This window comes from Phyllostomus hastatus, unplaced genomic scaffold, assembly GCF_019186645.2.
Source record: "Phyllostomus hastatus isolate PE091 unplaced genomic scaffold, TTU_PhHast_1.1 phas_scaffold_182, whole genome shotgun sequence".
NCBI lineage: Eukaryota > Metazoa > Chordata > Mammalia > Chiroptera > Phyllostomidae > Phyllostomus > Phyllostomus hastatus.
In genome coordinates, this window is record NW_025334013.1 from 2,872,389 (window position 1) to 2,889,319 (window position 16,931).

At 66.9% G+C, this 16,931-nt stretch overlaps 1 protein-coding gene across 5 annotated transcripts in view; it reads right to left on the reverse strand.

Moving 5' to 3' along the window:
• ACOT7 (acyl-CoA thioesterase 7) overlaps nucleotides 1-16,931 on the reverse strand; it is a 62,878-nt gene that overhangs the window by 25,564 nt on the left and 20,383 nt on the right. For 4 of the 5 annotated variants that reach the window (XM_045858786.1, XM_045858788.1, XM_045858790.1 and 1 more), the window contains exons 2-3: nucleotides 10,995-11,112; nucleotides 3,948-4,104 (exon numbers count right to left, since the gene is read on the reverse strand). In XM_045858786.1, the coding sequence (XP_045714742.1) occupies nucleotides 3,948-4,104; nucleotides 10,995-11,112 (275 nt within the window). Of the gene's footprint in view, nucleotides 1-3,947; nucleotides 4,105-10,994; nucleotides 11,113-12,984; nucleotides 13,132-16,931 lie in introns of those variants that run through there. The other variant, XM_045858791.1, reaches the window with a different exon arrangement.

Here is a 16,931-nt window from a genome sequence, read left to right on the forward strand (position 1 = left end):
TGTTCGGTCACCCCGACCAGGGTCATCTTTGCAACCCCTGACACTTCCTCAGCGCTCTCTACTTCAAGGTGGGAGGTGCCGCCAGGAGACTGGACCCGCTGTCTGGCTGACTCAGACCTCCCCGATCCGGAAGCTTCCAGTCGGGGTGCGGAGAGATGAGCTGTGGGCGGGTGACTTCCACGCCGGGCGGAATGACCGGAGAGAGAACATTCCCTGGGGTGCCCATCGTCCTCGGGGCAGAGCGGGCCTGCCCCATCTTCGGAGGAACAGGGGCCAGAAGAAATCTCTTGGCCCTGCCCCCACTTGTACGGGAGGAGCTGGGTGCCCGGAGAGGTCAACGGGGTCATCCAGGGTCACACAGCAGCTCGGTGCCACTCTGAGGACAGACCCAGGCCCCCGGGTCCCGGTCATTTCAGGGAAGTATTGGCAAGTATGTCTAAAAAATTCCCTTCTCAACGTGGGGGAGTCCCCAGCAGAGGAGCACAGTGACCCGGGGGAGACAGAGAGGCGGTGGGAAGGCGGGGGCAGCCCAGGCACCCCCGGAGGTCCCTCCAGGAGCCCACTTCCTGGCAGTTCCTTCTGACCTGCCTGCCCAAGGTGGGCGCTGCAGCTCCCTCCCCTAAACGTAGCGGCCCCAGCGACCAGGTGGCCGAGGTCGACAGAGCCACAGGGAGGCAGGGGCGGCTCTGGTCCGACAGCACCGTGGGGACAGCAGGCTCTGGTGCTCAGGACCCAGAGGCAAACACGGAAAATATCTTCATTGCACCGTGACTGGAAGTGAACCTGACAACTTGCTTTTGGGAATAAAGATTTCCAGTTTGACTCAGCTGGAGCCAGCCTGACAAGCTGGTTTCCATGGAAACCCCAAGTGGCCCTCCCCTAGACCTAAATGAGCGCCATGAAGCAAATGAGGCAAAACATTCTAATTATACTTTCTCCATCACTTAATACAACCATCAAAAGGCAACCGCGGCATGAGAAACGTCTATTTTAAAGCCCGAAGCGCTCCCAGCTATTTTCTGGAGCAGTTCACAGCTATCACACCCCAGTTTGCGTAATATTTTGACAGTTGCCAGAGATGAATGAGCCGTCACGAGGGCGAAGGTTTGCTGGCTGTCTGCCTGCGTGTGCGCTTGTTCAACCCCCTCCTGACAGGCGACGCGGCCCGGAGGGAAGGGGGCACGCAGGCCGGGGGACCCCTGCCTGGTGGGGCTGAGGAACCCGGAGATGGCGCGCAGCCGGCTTCCTGGGTCAGCCCTGCTGGGCCGAGTGCCCGGAACCCCCACCCGCCCGGCCCCAGCCGCCCGGGCTCACCCGCCCAGCCAGCCTGTGTTCGCCAAGGGCCACCAGGCCAGGCGCTGCTCCAGGCGCGGGGGGACCACCGTGGACCAGGCAGCCACAGCCCTGCCCTCAGAGGCTCCCGTCCCCGGGGACACGGGGGCAGGAAGAGATGCATCAGGACAGGGAGGTCTGCAGAAACCAGGGTCCCGGAGCAGGAAGCACAGAAAGACCTGAACGTGGGGAGGCAGCGAGGGAGACGCACAGCGGGCTGGCGAGAGACGGAGGCCCGGACAGGAGGGCGGGAAAGGGCACGTCGGGCCCCAGGGGGCGAGAGGACCGAGACACGGGGAGAAGCCCCAGCGCCCAGGACCCCGGCCCATCTCGGGCAGGCGGGCAGTGCCGCCCTATCCTCCTCTGCACAAAGGGGCAGCGACGCCCGCCCCTCCCAGCCGGCTCCCCCCTGCGGGTGTGGCACTCAGGCCCAGGGGCCCATCTGCAGGGGAGGGGCAGGGCCGCAAGCACGAGGCCAGGACGCTCACTGGCTCGGGGCACCGGGCTGCCCTCGCCGCAGGTCCGCCCTCACGCCAGCACGGCCCGGCAAGCGCCTCCGGCCCCTCCGCCCCCCCGCCGCCCCTCCAGCCCCTCCTGCACCTCCGGCCCCACCGGCCCCCAGCAGGCGGGCCCTTCGGAAAACGAGCGTGTCCTTCGTTCTTGGCAGCTCCTTCCGGAGCCTCCCGTCACTCTCGGGGCAGGAGCCCACGCCCTCCTGACAGCTGCCCGCCGCTCGTCCACTCGTCAGTTACCGAGTCCATGGCCACCGTGGGCCCAGCTGCCAGGGAGCAGGAGACACGGCTCTCACTCAGAAGTCCACGGCCCCAGTGGGGCTTCTCGGCCTCAGCACCGCGGCCAGGCCCCTGGGGCTGGACCACCCGCCCAGGCAGGACCGTGCTGCGCAGAAGAGCCACCCTGGGGGTCAAGGCAGGGCCCCAGGCATCCCTACGCTGCCGCCCGACACACGCACAGTGCCGGCGTGCGGAGGGGCCGCGGGAGCGGGCCAAGACGCCGCCGCCTGGAAACACAGGTGGCTCCTCGAAGGAGCAGGTGCAGGAGGCAGTGGTGAGCCCTGGTTCCCAGGCGCGGGACCTCCCCGACGGTCCCCCACCTGTTCTGTGCCTCCTGGCACATTCTCCTCACAGGGGCAGCCCCCGGCTGGCGATGCAACAACTGACCCACCCAGTCCCTCCTCCCGTGGTGAGGCGGCCACCTCCAGCCCAGGCGCCCAGTGAGGGCGCCCTCTTCCCCCCACTCCCTGAGGGCCTGACGGGATAGACAGCAGACGGGAGGTGAGGCCGCTCTGAGAGCCCAGGAAGCCCTCTCTGCCGGCCCCTGCCCCCTCTCCCCCCATTCCCACTCCGCTCAAGGGGTTCGGGGGTTCCGCACACCTGGAGGGGGGTTCCACTCACACGACAGAAAGGGGGTTGCTGGGAATCTGTAAAGCAGGCCCCACCCTCCTTTGGGGTGGGGCAGCGTCTCACTCCCGGCTGCCGGAGAACCACGGTGACGAAACAACGCCGCCAGAATGGCTGCCCACGAGTGAGCGCGAGGGTCCAGGGGGCAGGGAGCGCAGCCACGGCCCTCCTAGGGGCGGGACAGGGACCCCAGGCCGCCCCGTGGGAAGACAGTGTCCAGGCACCCCTTTCTGCGCCGCAGGCTGAGACCCGCATCAGAAGGTCCCGTTGGTGGCAGAGCCACCTGCCGTGTGCCGGCCTGGGGCCACAGGTGGGCACCCAGGCCCCGGCTCAGCCAAGGGTTCGCCGTGCTCGTGGCAGCCGGGCCTGCGGAGGGCGCCGGGCGCTCCAGGCGGACGGACAGCAGTGCTCCCGGCCCACGGGGGAGAAGCTGGGCGCCCCCTGCAGAGCTCCAGCGCAGCGCCCTGCAGGCAGCCATGGCCGAGGAGGGGTGTCGGCAGGGGTGCAGGGCCCGGGCAGCAACCTCAGAGCCAAGGCGGACTCAGCTGTGCCTGGGGTGGGCAGCCTGGGGTGGGCGGCCTGGGGGGGGCTGGCCTGGGGCAGGGGTGAGCAGCCAGGGGACCGAGGGGCCTGTCTTCCTCAGCAGCAGCCCCGTTACAAAGAGAAGCCGGTGCCCGTGCGAACTGGCACCGAAGCCACACTCCTCTGCAGCGCCCAGCGGGGGGATGGAAAGGGGTTTCCATGGTTACCACAGCGAGGAAGGGAATATTCGCATCCAACCCGAGTCAAAGGTTTGCCCAGTGAGCTTTATCCTAAACACGCTCTCCAGGCAGGGGAGCAGGGACGGGAGAGAGGTGCGGGGGTGGGGACAGCAGAGGGACTGATCCGGAGGGCACCCCGCCCCTCCCACCCCTCTGCCTCGGGCAGGGCGGGCAAGGCTCCCACACTGGGGACCGGAGCGGCAGGCCAGGGCTCTGGGCGCCCGACCTGGGGGTCGCTGCTTAAGCCTTCCCTACCGGTTCCCTCCTCCAGAGGTGCACCAGTTCACGGGGGGGGGCCGGGGTCCCGGGAGGTTGTTCTCCAACAGTCCGACCAGCCCCTCCTCGGTCAGTGTGCAGGCGGCTCCTGCTGTGTCAGCACTGCTGCTGTCACTGTCGCTCCTCCCCCCGCCCCCCAGCCGGGAGGCGCACGCGGTACCTGTGAGGATGTTCTCGGACATCACGTCGACCTGGACTTCCACCGAGTGCTTGGAGGTGTAGGTGATCTCCGAGCTGACGTGCGCCACCTCGCCGATGCACACGGGCGACAGGAAGTCGGTGCGCTCGACCCGGGCCAGGGCGGCCACGCAGGGCTCCTGCAAAGACGGGGTGCGGGTCAGCCGGGCCGCGCACCCCACCCCGGAGACGTTCCCCCAAACAGGGGCAGTTTCTTCCACAGGCCCCTGAGGTGGACGCCACGGGAGGTGCAGACACGCCCCGGGGGACCCTCCCGAGAGAGGGCGCCGGCCACGCTGAGTGGGGGGCCCCGCAGGTGGCCTTTTCCTCTCGCCCAGCTTTTCTACGAGAGACGTGCACTGTCCGAGTGAGGGAAAGTGGACACGCACACTCGTCCACACTCGTCCGTGGCAAGTCTGGGCACCACGGAAAGGCGGCCGGAGGAGGGAAACCACATGCCCTGCACAGACAGCGGCACAGCCAGCCGTGGTCCCCGCTTCGGGGTCCTCCTCCCCTCCTCCCCCGCCCCCCGCGGACAGGGGTCTCGCCGGGCTGTCTGTTCCTTCGCCTTCGCCCCCGTTGTGCAGTTTCGGTGCTCAGCTGGTCGTGTGAGGGCGAGACTGGCACTCGCACGGTCTGCTGCTTCCCCTCCACAGGAGGAAAAGCCACCTGCCCGTGCTGTGACCAGGTCTCAGCGACCGCTGCCCTTTCACGTGCATTTTCTTTGTGCTCTACACGGGCAGCCCCTCTCATGGCTCAACACTGGAAAGAAACCCGAGGGCCCCAGGTCTGCCCCTGGGCACTGGGCACTGGTCCCCGGCCATGCAGGACGGGACTGGGGGACCGAGGGGCCCAGCCAGGGAGGACGCGACTCTGGGTTGCAGCCGCAGGGCCGCTGCGATCCCCGGGGCAGGAGCCCACGCGCCCTGTGACAGAGTGTGAAGGACTCGCTCACTCCTCTTCACCAGTGGGCGACGCTCAGTTGAAAAAAAAAAACAAAACCCTGAATGGCCAGACGGAGCAGAATATCCTGTCGTTAGCGATCTGGGTCAGCCCCGTCTGCTTGTTACAACTACTCCTGTGACGGGCGTCGCTCTCAGGGCTGGGGACTGCTTCCGGGGCGGAGAGGGCACATCCTGTGACCTCCGTTCCCAGAGACGCTCCCCACGGGCCGGCACCTGCCGCCTGTGCTGGGTGAGCCACGTGGGGACACCTCGTGTTTGAGCGGAGGGACACGGGTCCGCCTGGGGGGCGGGAGGGGCGGGAGCAGGAGATGGCCCGGCAGGCGCTGCGCCTTTGCATGGGCTGGAGCCACGAGGCTCGTGGGTGACCGTCAGTTCGAGTCCCCCCATCAGCTGCCTGCGGCCACCAGGGCACCAACAGCGCACAGCCCCGCACCCGCACGAGAACTGCCGGCTGCCTGGCAAGCAGGACTTCCACCCCAAGCCCACAGGACTTCCTGGGGATTCTCAGGCATGCAGGGTCCCGGGCTCTGTGACGGGCCCTGCCCCTATAAACGGCCCAGAGCCAGGTCTCAGGACACAGGAGGCCGGGGTGACTGCGCCTCCCTCCCCCTGGCGCACAGGCAATCACCAGGCACCCACTCACAGCCCTTGGAGGGAGCGTGGGGGAGACATTTGAAGTGGATGTACGCGGCTACAGCACCACCCACTGGCAGAAAGCGGGAAAGACAGCGGAGCGGCCAGGAATGGGGGACCAGCCTCCAGGCTGCTGCCCCTCAGATTCTCCAAGCTCTGCCCCCAGGAGCCCAACCAGAACTGACCTGGGTCTTTGCTGGAGAGCGGCTGGTTCCCAGGGTGGGGGGATGCGCCCCCACACAGGGCAAAGGCATCGATATCTTTCATGGAAACGGCTGGTCTCTCGCGTCTACGAATCTGAGCCCCGGGGGGGGGGGGGGGGGGGGGGCCTGAGCCTTTCCACCTCGACAAAGGCACCAGCCTTCACCCACGGCGTGTACGGAGCCGGGCAGGCACTGCGCTCGGCGCCCGCCCCGGGGGAGGGGGTCAGTGCGGCTGCCCCGGGCCCCGGTCCTGGCTGGTGGGGACAGATGGTAAATCCCAGGGCAGAGCCCCATGGTGGTGGGTGCTCTGAGGGGGTGGCGTGGGGCAGGGGAGGCTGCAGACGAGGGGGCTGGCGGTCTTTCTGGAGAGGGTGCGTTGGGTCTGCACGTTTCTCGGTGGCACGGATTTGCAGGGAAGGACGCTCGTGTCCCTTCCGCAACCCAGACCACGCGTGGGATGGCCTGGGGCAGGGGACACAGGCGCCTCTCGACACCATCCCGAGGACACTCTATGTACGGCCCTGTTCCGAGCACACGGTCGGGCGCCGGTGTAACAGGGTGCAGCCCAGAGGGGAGCCTCAAATAGGGATCTGTAATAAGATCCAGAAGAGCCTGGAGATAATTGGCTCCACACCACAGGGCCACACCTGCCCAGAATCTGGCAGCTGTAGCCAATTGTGAGAGGAGCCCGAAATGGGGTTGCAGAGGAAGATTGGTGCCGGGATTTAAACCGAGACTCGGTAGCCATTGGGGGGGGGGAGAGGGGAGAGGGGAGAGGGGAGAGGGGAGAGGGGAGAATCATGCGCAGCCCTGCAAGAGAGAACCACACAGCTCTAACAGAGTGAAGACTCCCGCGGCCCTGAGGGAGAGAACCACGCGGTTCTGGCAGAGTGGGGACTCCCGTGGTCCGGGGAGAGAGGACCACGTGCCTTTGCCAGAGTGGGGACCCCTGCAGCTTTAGGAGATACGGTACTCTGGACTGGGCAAAGGGGGAAGGAAGGAAGGACTGTGTCTGTTTGTGGGTGCTTTAAGGGACTTTAGGATTTTTGGTGAAGACATTAAGTCCCTACTTTAAGTTTGTATGGCATTAAATAAACATTTCCTTTCCTTTTCACAAATCTCTGGCATTGAGAGACGTCTTTCCTCTGGTGGCGGACATAACGGACCTGGGGGCTTCTTTCAGTAATAGTATATCGTCCCAGGCCCCCCTTGTTTGTTCTGTAACACCGGGACGCCGGGGCCAGCCCTGCGCCTGCGCCTGCCCCTCCCAGTGGGAAGGCCATTTGGAGACACTGGGTCTGCTCCTCTCCCGGCTTGAAGCGCCGCCAGCGAGGGCTGCCGCCTGGTGGGCAGCCACTCAGGGGTCTCGCCACACGCTCACATTGTTATCGCACAGCCCCAAGACAACGTGCTGCTGCTCTCTTGCGGGCAAGGGTGGCCTGAGAGGCGGCTGGGCGCCTGGGGACCCCACGTCCGGCCGAGGTGCGGACCGGGACCCGGGGCGGCCCTGGCTGGACTGTGGGCTGCTGTTGCCCAGGACCCAACAGGGCGCAGGGCGCAGGGCGCAGGGCCCGCCCCCCCCCCCCCCGTGCATCCCACGAAGACCGGTATCATCAAAAACTCACAATGTGCACTGGTGGGTACAGGCCCCCCTCGGAGCCACCCTCGCACTGGGTTTGGTGTCAGACCACCGCCCCGCAGTGCGTGCTAATCCTTTGGCTGGCCTTGCCTTCAGTGTGTGAGGTGCAGCAAAACAACTGCCTGTAAGTGCACTGCTCCACGTGTCCAAGCGTCTCTGGCCCCAAGGCCCCGTCTGTGCCCTGTAACTCTGCTTCCTGGGGCGGGGGGACGGGGGGAGGAGCGGGGAGGGGGCAGCCCGGCCCCCACCCTGAGAAGTGGCCCTGAGTAGCCTGATTAGCTTCTACCCCAGAAGCCCCCTCTTTCCTGCTCCCAAAGGTGACCAGCACCACGCTGCCCGTGCGGCAGAGGTCCCTGTCATGCACGGGGCTTGAGCCAGGACAGCAGCTTTAGAAGCAAGGCCACAAAGAACGGTGCTGGGCCCCGGGCCCAAATCCTGTCTTCTGCCGGCTGGCCAGCTCCTGGCCACGGGCAAAGGCTGCCCTGCTCCGCGTCTCAGTCTCTGTGTGAAACACAGGTAACGGGCGAGCGTGGAGGGGCGAGGGGGGTCTCCCCTCCTCACAGAAGTACGGGACCGGGGCGGCGAGCGGCCGAACAGCTCCAGAAGCGGCTGGCTCTCACCGCCGTGATTCCCTGACAGCACCAGCCCCACGCCCACCCCAGGCCGCCCTCGCCAGCGCCAGCCCAGAGGAGGCAGCTCTGCACGGCCTTGGGAAAGCCAGCCCCGGGAAAGGGAGGACAACACTCGGGGTGGTCGCTGGCTTCTTTAAAGAAGCTCTGCCCCCGGCTGGTGTGGCTCAGTGGATTGAGCGCTGGCCTGAGAACCAAAGGGTTCTCAGGCCAGTTTGATTCCCAGTCAGGGCACATGCCTGGGTTGCAGGCCAGGTCCCCAGTAGGGGGCACATGAGAGGCAACCACACATGGATGTTTCTTTTCCTCTCTCTTCCTTTCTCTCTCTAAAAATAAAATCTTAAAAAAAAAAAAAAAGAAAGCTCTGCACCGGGTGGCCATTGCAAACCTCACCAGCAACAATCAGCAGATGGCTACGGGGGCCGCTACATGCCAGGCCCAGGTCCAGATGCTGGGCACCCAGGGGGCAGCTGATGGGCGGGGTCGCTGCCCTCACGGGCTGGCACTCTAGTCGGGGGAGAGGCCCAAAGATGAAAGAGCCAGAGGCACAGCGTGGGGGGAGCCGGCGTGGTGGGGAACCACAGCGGGGGAGGGGAGGCAGCCAGGCGCCAGGGAGGCCCCTGTGCGGGTCGTGTTTGTGCAGACACTGGAAGGAGGTGAGGGGAGCCGTGCGGGTGTCTGCCCGGGCTCGGAAGGGCAGCCCAGGCAGAGGGAAGACGGTGCGGCCTCTGGGGACGGCCGGGCAAAGCCGGGGCGGGGACTCCCGTGGATCCCAGTTTTACTCTCTGTGGGGTGGGAGCCACTCGCGGAGTGACGGGCTCTCTCCGACTGCGCTGGAGAACAGGCAGGTGGGCGGGACGAGCAGGACAATGGGAGGAGGCTGGGCGGTTGCTCAGGAGAGTTGTAGCATGGCTGGTGTGTCATGTGCAGATCTGGAAACGTCCAGCAGGTGGAGCCAGCAGGGTTGGAGGCCAGTGTCCACCACGGGGAGAGGGAGAGGGGAGAGGAAGAGGCTGCAACTGCAGGCCGCCCAGGTGATTCACTGGGAGGGGGCTGCGGGCAGAGCCTCCTGGGGGTGGGCCCGGAGGGTGTCTGGGGCCCATCAAGGTCAAGGGGCTGATTAAGCATCCAGGTGCAGCTGGGCCTGGAGACAGAGCCTCACAGGTGAACAGTGTTAAAGCCCCAGGGGAGTGTGTATGGGGGTGTCCCCGGCCCCACCCAGAGCCCCAGCGAAGCCCCTCGGAGGCCCGCGCCCAGCCACCTGGTGCTCCCTAGGGTGCACGCCTCTGCTGAGCACGGGACTTTAGATCCCCGTCCTGGGGCCCGCAGCCCAGAGGCGTGGCCAAGCCGGCCGTCAAAACTGTCCCCCTTACCCCACCAGGCTCACTCCGGGGAAGAAGGAGGAGGAGCCAGAGCTCAGAGCGCCGGGTTGAGGCCTAGTTCCCCCCTGCCCAGACCGCCCACCTGCCCCGCCCACCTGCCCCGCCCACCTGCTGGCATTGAGGCTTCCGGAAAGCCTTCAACCTCTTCAACCCCTCTGTGCCTGCTTCCTCGGCTGTGCAAGGGGTGCAGTGAGAATGACCTGTGCCTCTCCGGAGTGGTGTGGGGACCACCTGACGGTCCTCGCAGCACCTCCCACCCCACCGGCCGCCTCCTCCCTCCCTCTCGACCTGGGGCGTGTCCCCCCAGCCCCAGTTCTGGCCCTCCAGCCCCTCAGTCTCAGGCCCACCCTCCCGACGGCCACCAGAGGGCGCGCTCTGCGCAGGGCCCGGCTGCCCCAGAATCCCGAGGACACCAGGATGAAAGGGAACTCCTAGCCAGACTGGGGAGCCGGACTTCGCGGAGTAGGCGCCACCCCCATCCCTGCCAGAGGTGCGTTTCCCCAGGCCACGCCCACCCACACACACACTCCTCCTACAAGCACATGAGTGCGTGTGCGTGCGGCACACCTGTGTGTGGACAAGGCCAGCGCTGGACCTTCCTGTCCCCGGCACGGCCGGTGGCTGCCCGGCCCTCAGGCACCCAGAGCCACGTGCTCCCTGTGGGTCCCAGGCTGGCAGCTGTGGCACATGACACACACCCCCAGCCCAAGGGTGGAAATGTCCGGTCCCACAGGGCTGGGGCGTGGCAGGCCATGGGCACGTCCGGAGCCGCCCCGAAGTCCTAAAATCAGAACCCTGTCCTCGTCCCTGGGAGGGGGGCACAGTGCGCTGCACAGGCCACCCAAGGGTCGGTCATGGCAGGGAGGGCAGTGGACCCAGGGCGATCTGATGTTCGCGACAAACTGCCACCTGCACAGGCACGACCGTGAAGTCCGGGCTCCGGGAACATTCTAGAAATCAAGACTCTTCAGGAGGGAGGGGGAGGTGCTTCAAGGTGGCTGCTGGCAGGCTCTGAGCTCAGTCTCTGTGGGTGCCCACCCCTCCCTCCCTGCTGAGCCCCAAACCAAACAGCACTGCAAGGGGTCCTGCCCCTGGCTGATGGGGCTGAAGCTTCCGGAAGCCCCCAAGGCCCGGGAGTGGAGGGAAAGGGCAGCTCCCCCCACACGAACTCCTTTCCCAGCCCGAAGGCAGCGCGGCTGCTACCCCGCGGGAGCAACCCCGGGCCCAGCACCGCCGTCGGGGGCCCCAGGGGAGCAGCTGTTCTGGGAACTGGAGCCGCCCCCCAGCACGGGGACCTGTGGGAGGGGGGCGCTGCTCACCGGCGTCCCCGACGTGCTGAGCTCCTCATGAGCACCCAAGGGTGACGATTCCCTGGAACTGAGGGCCAGGAGCTCTCAAAGTCCAGGGGAACTGAACCGCCACCTCACTTCCCCCGAGACTAAAAACCGTGGCACTGCCGAGGGCAGCCAGTGTGGGGGAGGCTCCCCGAAACCTCTGGACCCCCAACCAGCCTGCTCCCGGGAACCCGGGACGGGAACCCTCCACGCCGCACCCAGGCCCGGTGCGGCCTGACGCCTACCCCGTTCTGGCTGTTGCAGTGCCGCGTGCTGATGATGGCCCCCGCCTCCTCGATCATCTTCAGGATGGTCCCTCCGTGCACGTTGCCGGCCACGTTGGCGTCATCCGGCCGCATGATTCTGGGCGGGGGAGAGACAAGAAGCAGGATGACGCCTCTGGGAAGGATGTCACTCGTGAGCAGGAACGGCCTGGGGAGAGGACAAGGTCCCCCAGAGGGACTAGCGGTCCCCGGAGAAGAACTGTCCGGGTGTTTGCTCCGGGTGGGGCGGCAACCTGACGGGGGGCCGCAGCGTCCTGCTGCCACGGGAGAGAGGGCCTCCTCTCCTTCCCCAGGAACCCAGGCGGGGGGAGGGGGGGAGGGCAGGGGCCTCTGGCGAAGGCAGCGAGATGTCGGCACGGCTGCAGGGCCCGCCCACCTGCCCCCCCACGACTCCAGCGGCCAGCGGAGGCCGGGGGCACGAGGACACGGGCCGTGGCCCCTTGCGAGGGGGGCAAACCCCAGGCCCGACACCGCCGTCGGGGGCCCCAGGGGAGCAGCTGTTCTGGGAACTGGAGCCGCCCCCCAGCACGGGGACCTGTGGGAGGGGGGCGCTGCTCACCAGCGTCCCCACAGCATGCTGAGCTCCTCGTGAGCACCCAAGGGTGACGATTCCCTGGAACTGAGGGCCAGGAGCTCTCAAGGTCCAGGGGAACTGAACCGCCACCTCACTTCCCCCGAGACTAAAAACTGTGCCACTGCCAAGGGCAGCCAGTGCGGGGAGGCTCCCTGAAACCTCTGGAACCCCAAACAGCCATTGTGGGGCTCCCACCGTGCAGGGGCAGGCAACGGAGCAGGTGCTCAGCAGCCGCCTGCAGGCTGCCAGCCTGCTCTGGCCCCGGGCCATGCCCTCTGCCGCCCCCAGGGCGGGCCCCCCCCACCCTCCGCTCCGCAGCGGGGAGGCAGTTGAGCTGGGGGCCTGGGGCGAACTGCCCAAACCCTCCTCCCTCCCCGTCCTCGTCTGTACAATGAGCGTGTGCTCACCAGCCCCGACCTCCGCCTTTCCTAAGAATGCGGCACCCTCCTGCACGAAGGGGCCGGGAGATGCGCTTCTCTCAGAAACGAGCAGCGACACCCAGGGGGGCTGTGGCCCGTGCCCAGAGGTCACCCCTTCAGCCCGGGAGAGACAGACCCGGCCGAGAAAATGGCAGCTCACTCAGGCGCCCAGCTGCCCGCCCCGCTGGCTGGCCCTGGGCAGCAGTGGCCGGGGCACCGGAGGGAAGCTTCGCCTGGCTCCTCCAACGTTCACTCACAAACATGTGTGAGCCCGTGGGTGGAAGACTGAACGTGAGGTCTGAACCCACGAAGCTCCGAGAAGAAAACGGGCGGGAAGCTCCGTGACCCCGGCCTCGGCGGCGATTTCTCTGGATCTGACACCAAACAATAGGCGACAGAAGCAAACACACACACACACACACACACACACACACACACACACACGGGGCGACTCCCGCTGAGAGACGTCTGCACAGCCGAGACAACCGTCAGCGGGGGGTGGGGGGGGCGTGCGTCTGCAGAGCGTGCACGTGGCGAGTGGTGAATATCCAAAACACGTCAAGGACTCGACCCCCCTCCAAACAATCCGATTTACAATGGGCAGAGACACCGACACGGTCTGGCCAGCTGCCCAACCCCCCAGACCGCCCACGACCCCGTCGGGCCGGTCTGCCGGGCATCTGACTCACTGGGCAGCCCTCGGCGGCACCGACACCCTCCCACCTCGCGCGCACGACGGGCACCCGGCCCCAGCCGCCCTGGCTGGCGGTCACACGGACCCTCTGGGACTGGGGAGCAGCCCGGCCTGACCCGCTGTCCCCGCTCTCGCCCCGGAACTCTGAGGCCCCGCCCGGGAGAACAGGAACTAACCCCTCCCTTGCCCCCCCCCACACCCCTCGCTTTGTCGTTCAAGTACCCCCTCCTGCCTCGCCGGGGGCTGCCCTCTGTCCAGACTCACCAGGCCTGTAAGCGCAGCATCAGATAAAGGCACTTGGGTCAGATCGTCCAGTTCTTCCTGCCTCTATTTCTCGCCCATTTCTAACAGAAACTAGACAGGCAAGTTTCCGAAAACCACACACACACACACACACACACACACACACAGCCACCGAGCACACAGCTGCACGTCGCCCACCGTCGAGGAGACACAGACCGAACCCACGGCAGGGCGGCGCCTCACGGCGGCCGGAGTGGGAGGCAGATGGGTGCGGCCACCCTGGAGAGACCGGGCCCCTCTGGGCAATTATCTGAAGGAAACGAAATCAGTCTCCAAGACGCACCCCTCCCTCCACCCAAGGAGGCCGCCCTGCCCGCCCCCACCCGACCTCCACCTGCACCCACACGAGACAGCTCCCAGCCTTGAGCAAGCGGGAGGCCGGAGGGCAAGCCCTGACTCGGCGTGGTGCGTGGGAGAGGCCACCGATCGATCGCCGTTTCTCTCTCACATCGAAGTTTCTCTCCCTCTCTTTCTCCCTCCTCCCCTCTCTCTAAAAGTTAGTGAGTAAAATCTTTCGTAAAGACAGCAACGCACCAGACTGTGGGGCAGGTGACTGCACCCGGGGGCCGAGTGGACAAAGGAGACCTGGGGACTGGGAGCTCCTGCTGGCCCTGAGAAGGGGACCAGCCCTGGGGTGGGGGTGGGGGACCTCCCTGAGGCACCTTGAAACCAGGGCAACCTGTTCGAATGACCTGGTGATCTTTCCAGTTTTTGCAGAGCACGCCCTCAGCAAGGGCGTCCCTGACCTCGCCTCTGCACGGCCACCGCCCCCTGGGCTGGCTGGCCCTCGGCCCCAGGACCACCTGCGGGGGGCAGGGGGGCTCCAGGGTCCCCTCCACCTTCTCTGATGGACACAGCACCCAGCGGTTCTGGAGCGGCAGGAGAGGAAAGGCAGGGGACCGCCTGGGGACCAGGAGGAGCCACCCCGCTCCCTGCTGTGAGTTCTGTGCGCCCAGTCTCCCGGCAGGTGCCCCGAGGGCTAGCCCTGGCCCCCTGCTCCCCAAGGTCCTCCTGTGGCCAAGCCAGTGGAGGCCCCACACTGAGCCTCTGGACTGAGTTGAACTGTGTCCCCCAGAGAAAGAGGTCCCGGCCCCAACCCCTGGTGCGGATGAACGTGACTTTATTTGGAAAGAGTGTCTTTGCCGGTGTGACCCCACTCAGGTGAGGCTGCCAGGGTGGGCTCTGCTCCCACCAGACTGGGGCCCTCGGAAGAAGAGGGAACGTGGACACACGCAGGGAGCGGGACCCAGGGCAACAGGCGGAGATGGGCGTGGCGTGCCCCCGATGCAGGGAGCACAGGGAGGCCAGCAGCCACCAGAAGCCAGACGGGGCTAGGAAGGAGCCTTGGAGGGAACACGGCCCTGACACACCTGGACGGGGGTCTCGTGGCCCCCAGACTGCGACAGAGCACGCTTCTGCTGCTTTAAGCTGCCCAGTTTGTGGCCATTTGTCACAGCGCCCCAAATTCTGGCAGGCTGCACCCCTTGCCGTCCCTGCCCCAAGGGGGCCTGCTCCTCCCCCAGAGGCGGCAGTGAGCAGCTTGGGCAGGCGAGCCCCCCAGGCTCCGCAGGGACGGCCCTGGTCGCCCACACAGCCCCCTCAGTGCAAGGCCAGCCCCTCTGCTCCTGACCCGGGTGGGGACGTCAGCGTGGCATTGAGCCACCGCCACCCAGTTCCACGGTTGCGAGGGGCCGGGCCTTGCTCCTCTGCCAGCGGGATCGGAAGCAGCCGCCCGAGGCAGCAGGTGGCAGCAGCAAGCACAGCCAGGTTTCGTGACAGGGCTTCCGCCTGCGCCCACAGCTGGGCCGGCGCCCTGGGCCTGCCGCCGAGGTCCAGGTGGGCTCTCCCGGACGGCGGGGGCATCTCGCGGGTCCTCTCCCTGCGGAGCTGGGCTCACATCGGAGAGGCAGCAACAGACCCTTCCTCTCTCCCAGGCAGCTGCAGGGGCGTCGCCCGGGGCCCAGCGCCTTGGCAGGGGCACCCAGGAGACGGGACCCGCACTTGGCTCTCAAGTTCAGGCGGGAGGAGGGGGAGGGGCTACCATTCCTGCCGGAAAGGAGCTGCAGGACCGAGAGGTTCCCAGCAGACAGCCTGGACCTCCGAGTCTGGAAGGCCAGGGCGAGGCGTGCAGGGACACCCACCTCTCCACGGGGGACGCGGGGGAAGGCGGCACCACTCTCCCCTCCAGCGAGCTGCCCGGGAAGGTTCCAGCCAAGTCCCCTCAACCCCCAGGCCTCACCACACGTGGGGGTGCGAGACGTGGCTGGGCAGGAGAAAGTCCCTGGGGTCCCCCAGGGCAGGACGGGGGCAGGACCAAAGGGACACCCCCCCCCCCCACCACAGCCTGCAGAGCAGCACCCGCCGATCCCGGGAACTCGGGGCTCTGGGCTGCACCCGCAGGAAACCCACCGGCTGACACAGGGAAGCGCCAGGACGGCGAGACCAGAAACAGCGGCTGCTGCCCGGGGGTCGGGCCGGTGGGGGAGCGCCCAGCCTCGCTGCCCACTCTTCTGGGCGTCTGCGATTGGGCCCTGCCAGGTCACCTGAGGCCGGACTTCCTGTCCCGGCTTCGGCTAACCCCCTAACATCCAGGGTCCACCAGGGGTGGGCCAGGCACGGGCGTCCCCGACTGCAGGAAGCCAGCCACCTGACTGGACACAGGGCTGCCTCCCCTCCACCCCCGGGCCCTTCAAAATGCTCCCACCCAGACCACCTGCCACAATGGCCCCCACGCGAGGGACCCGTGACGGGAGGTCCGGCTGGGCTGCAAAGCCACGGTGGTCGAAACAGCCCAGGTCCAGAGCAGCGAGGGGGGCAGCCTCCCCCCTCAACCAAACACCATGGCCACATCCTGCCGTGCCTGGTCCAGTGGGGGGGACCTGGGCCTCCCGATCCAACCAGGAAGAGACTGTCTGCCTACCTGAAGAGTCGACCAGAAGTCAGTTGTCACGGAAACCCCAATTTCTAAACGATTACGAGGAGCAGGGACATCGATAAGCCCTCTGCTGCCTGTGCCCCAACAGCAAGAAGTCCCAGGAGCAGCAGCTGCCCCGGGTCCCGCCCCGGCAATCTCTCTGGCAGGGTCTCAGCCCAGGCCGGCCCCAGGGCCCCACGCTAGAACCTGCGCCGCAAGCCTCCCGGCCCATGGAGAGGCAGGCTCTCGGCGACACCTTGTCAGGCGCTCAGCCCCCGCTTCCTGCTCCAGGGGCTGCGCCCCAGGCCGCCTCCCCGAGCTCCAGGGGCAGGTGCCGCGGCACCACCTGTCCTCCCTGCTCAGGTGCTCCGGCGGCCGGGAGCGCCCCCCGGCCCTCCCACACCTCCCTGTCCCGGGGGGGAGGCCTGCTCGTCTCCTTCCTGCCTCCACCTCTGCTGCCACAGGTGTCAGGAGGCAAGCAATTCAGGGATGAGGTGGCCCTGGCACAGGTGAGAGGTGGCTGGGAGTGTCACAACTACGGCTGTGCCCCAGTGCCACCCCACGCAGGGCCCCTTGCCTGGGAAGCCTGCAGGAAGCAATGAGACTGAAAATCCCCAGCCCCTCCCCTGGGCACAGGGTGGCCCCTGCCCACCGGGGGAAGCTGCGGCCGCCCCACACGAACGCACCAGCCTGAAGGCCACCGAGCCCTTCCAAACCACCCTGCCTCAGCTCCTGGGCGCCGGCCCAGCTGGCTGGCGGGTAGGTCTGACAGGAGCCGTCCAGAGGTAACGTCAGGTCACAGCACCAACTGTGCTGGGCTGACACAGCCTCTCCTGCCCCAACGGACCCCTGGTCGGCGGTGAGCGCGGCCACCGGTCCAAGGATCCCTTAAACGGGGGCCAGGCACCGCTGAGGGTGCAGCGCCCTCGCCCTCCCTCCTGCACCTAGAAAGACCAGGGGAGCCCAGGCCGAGCGACACCACAGCACTGCAGGG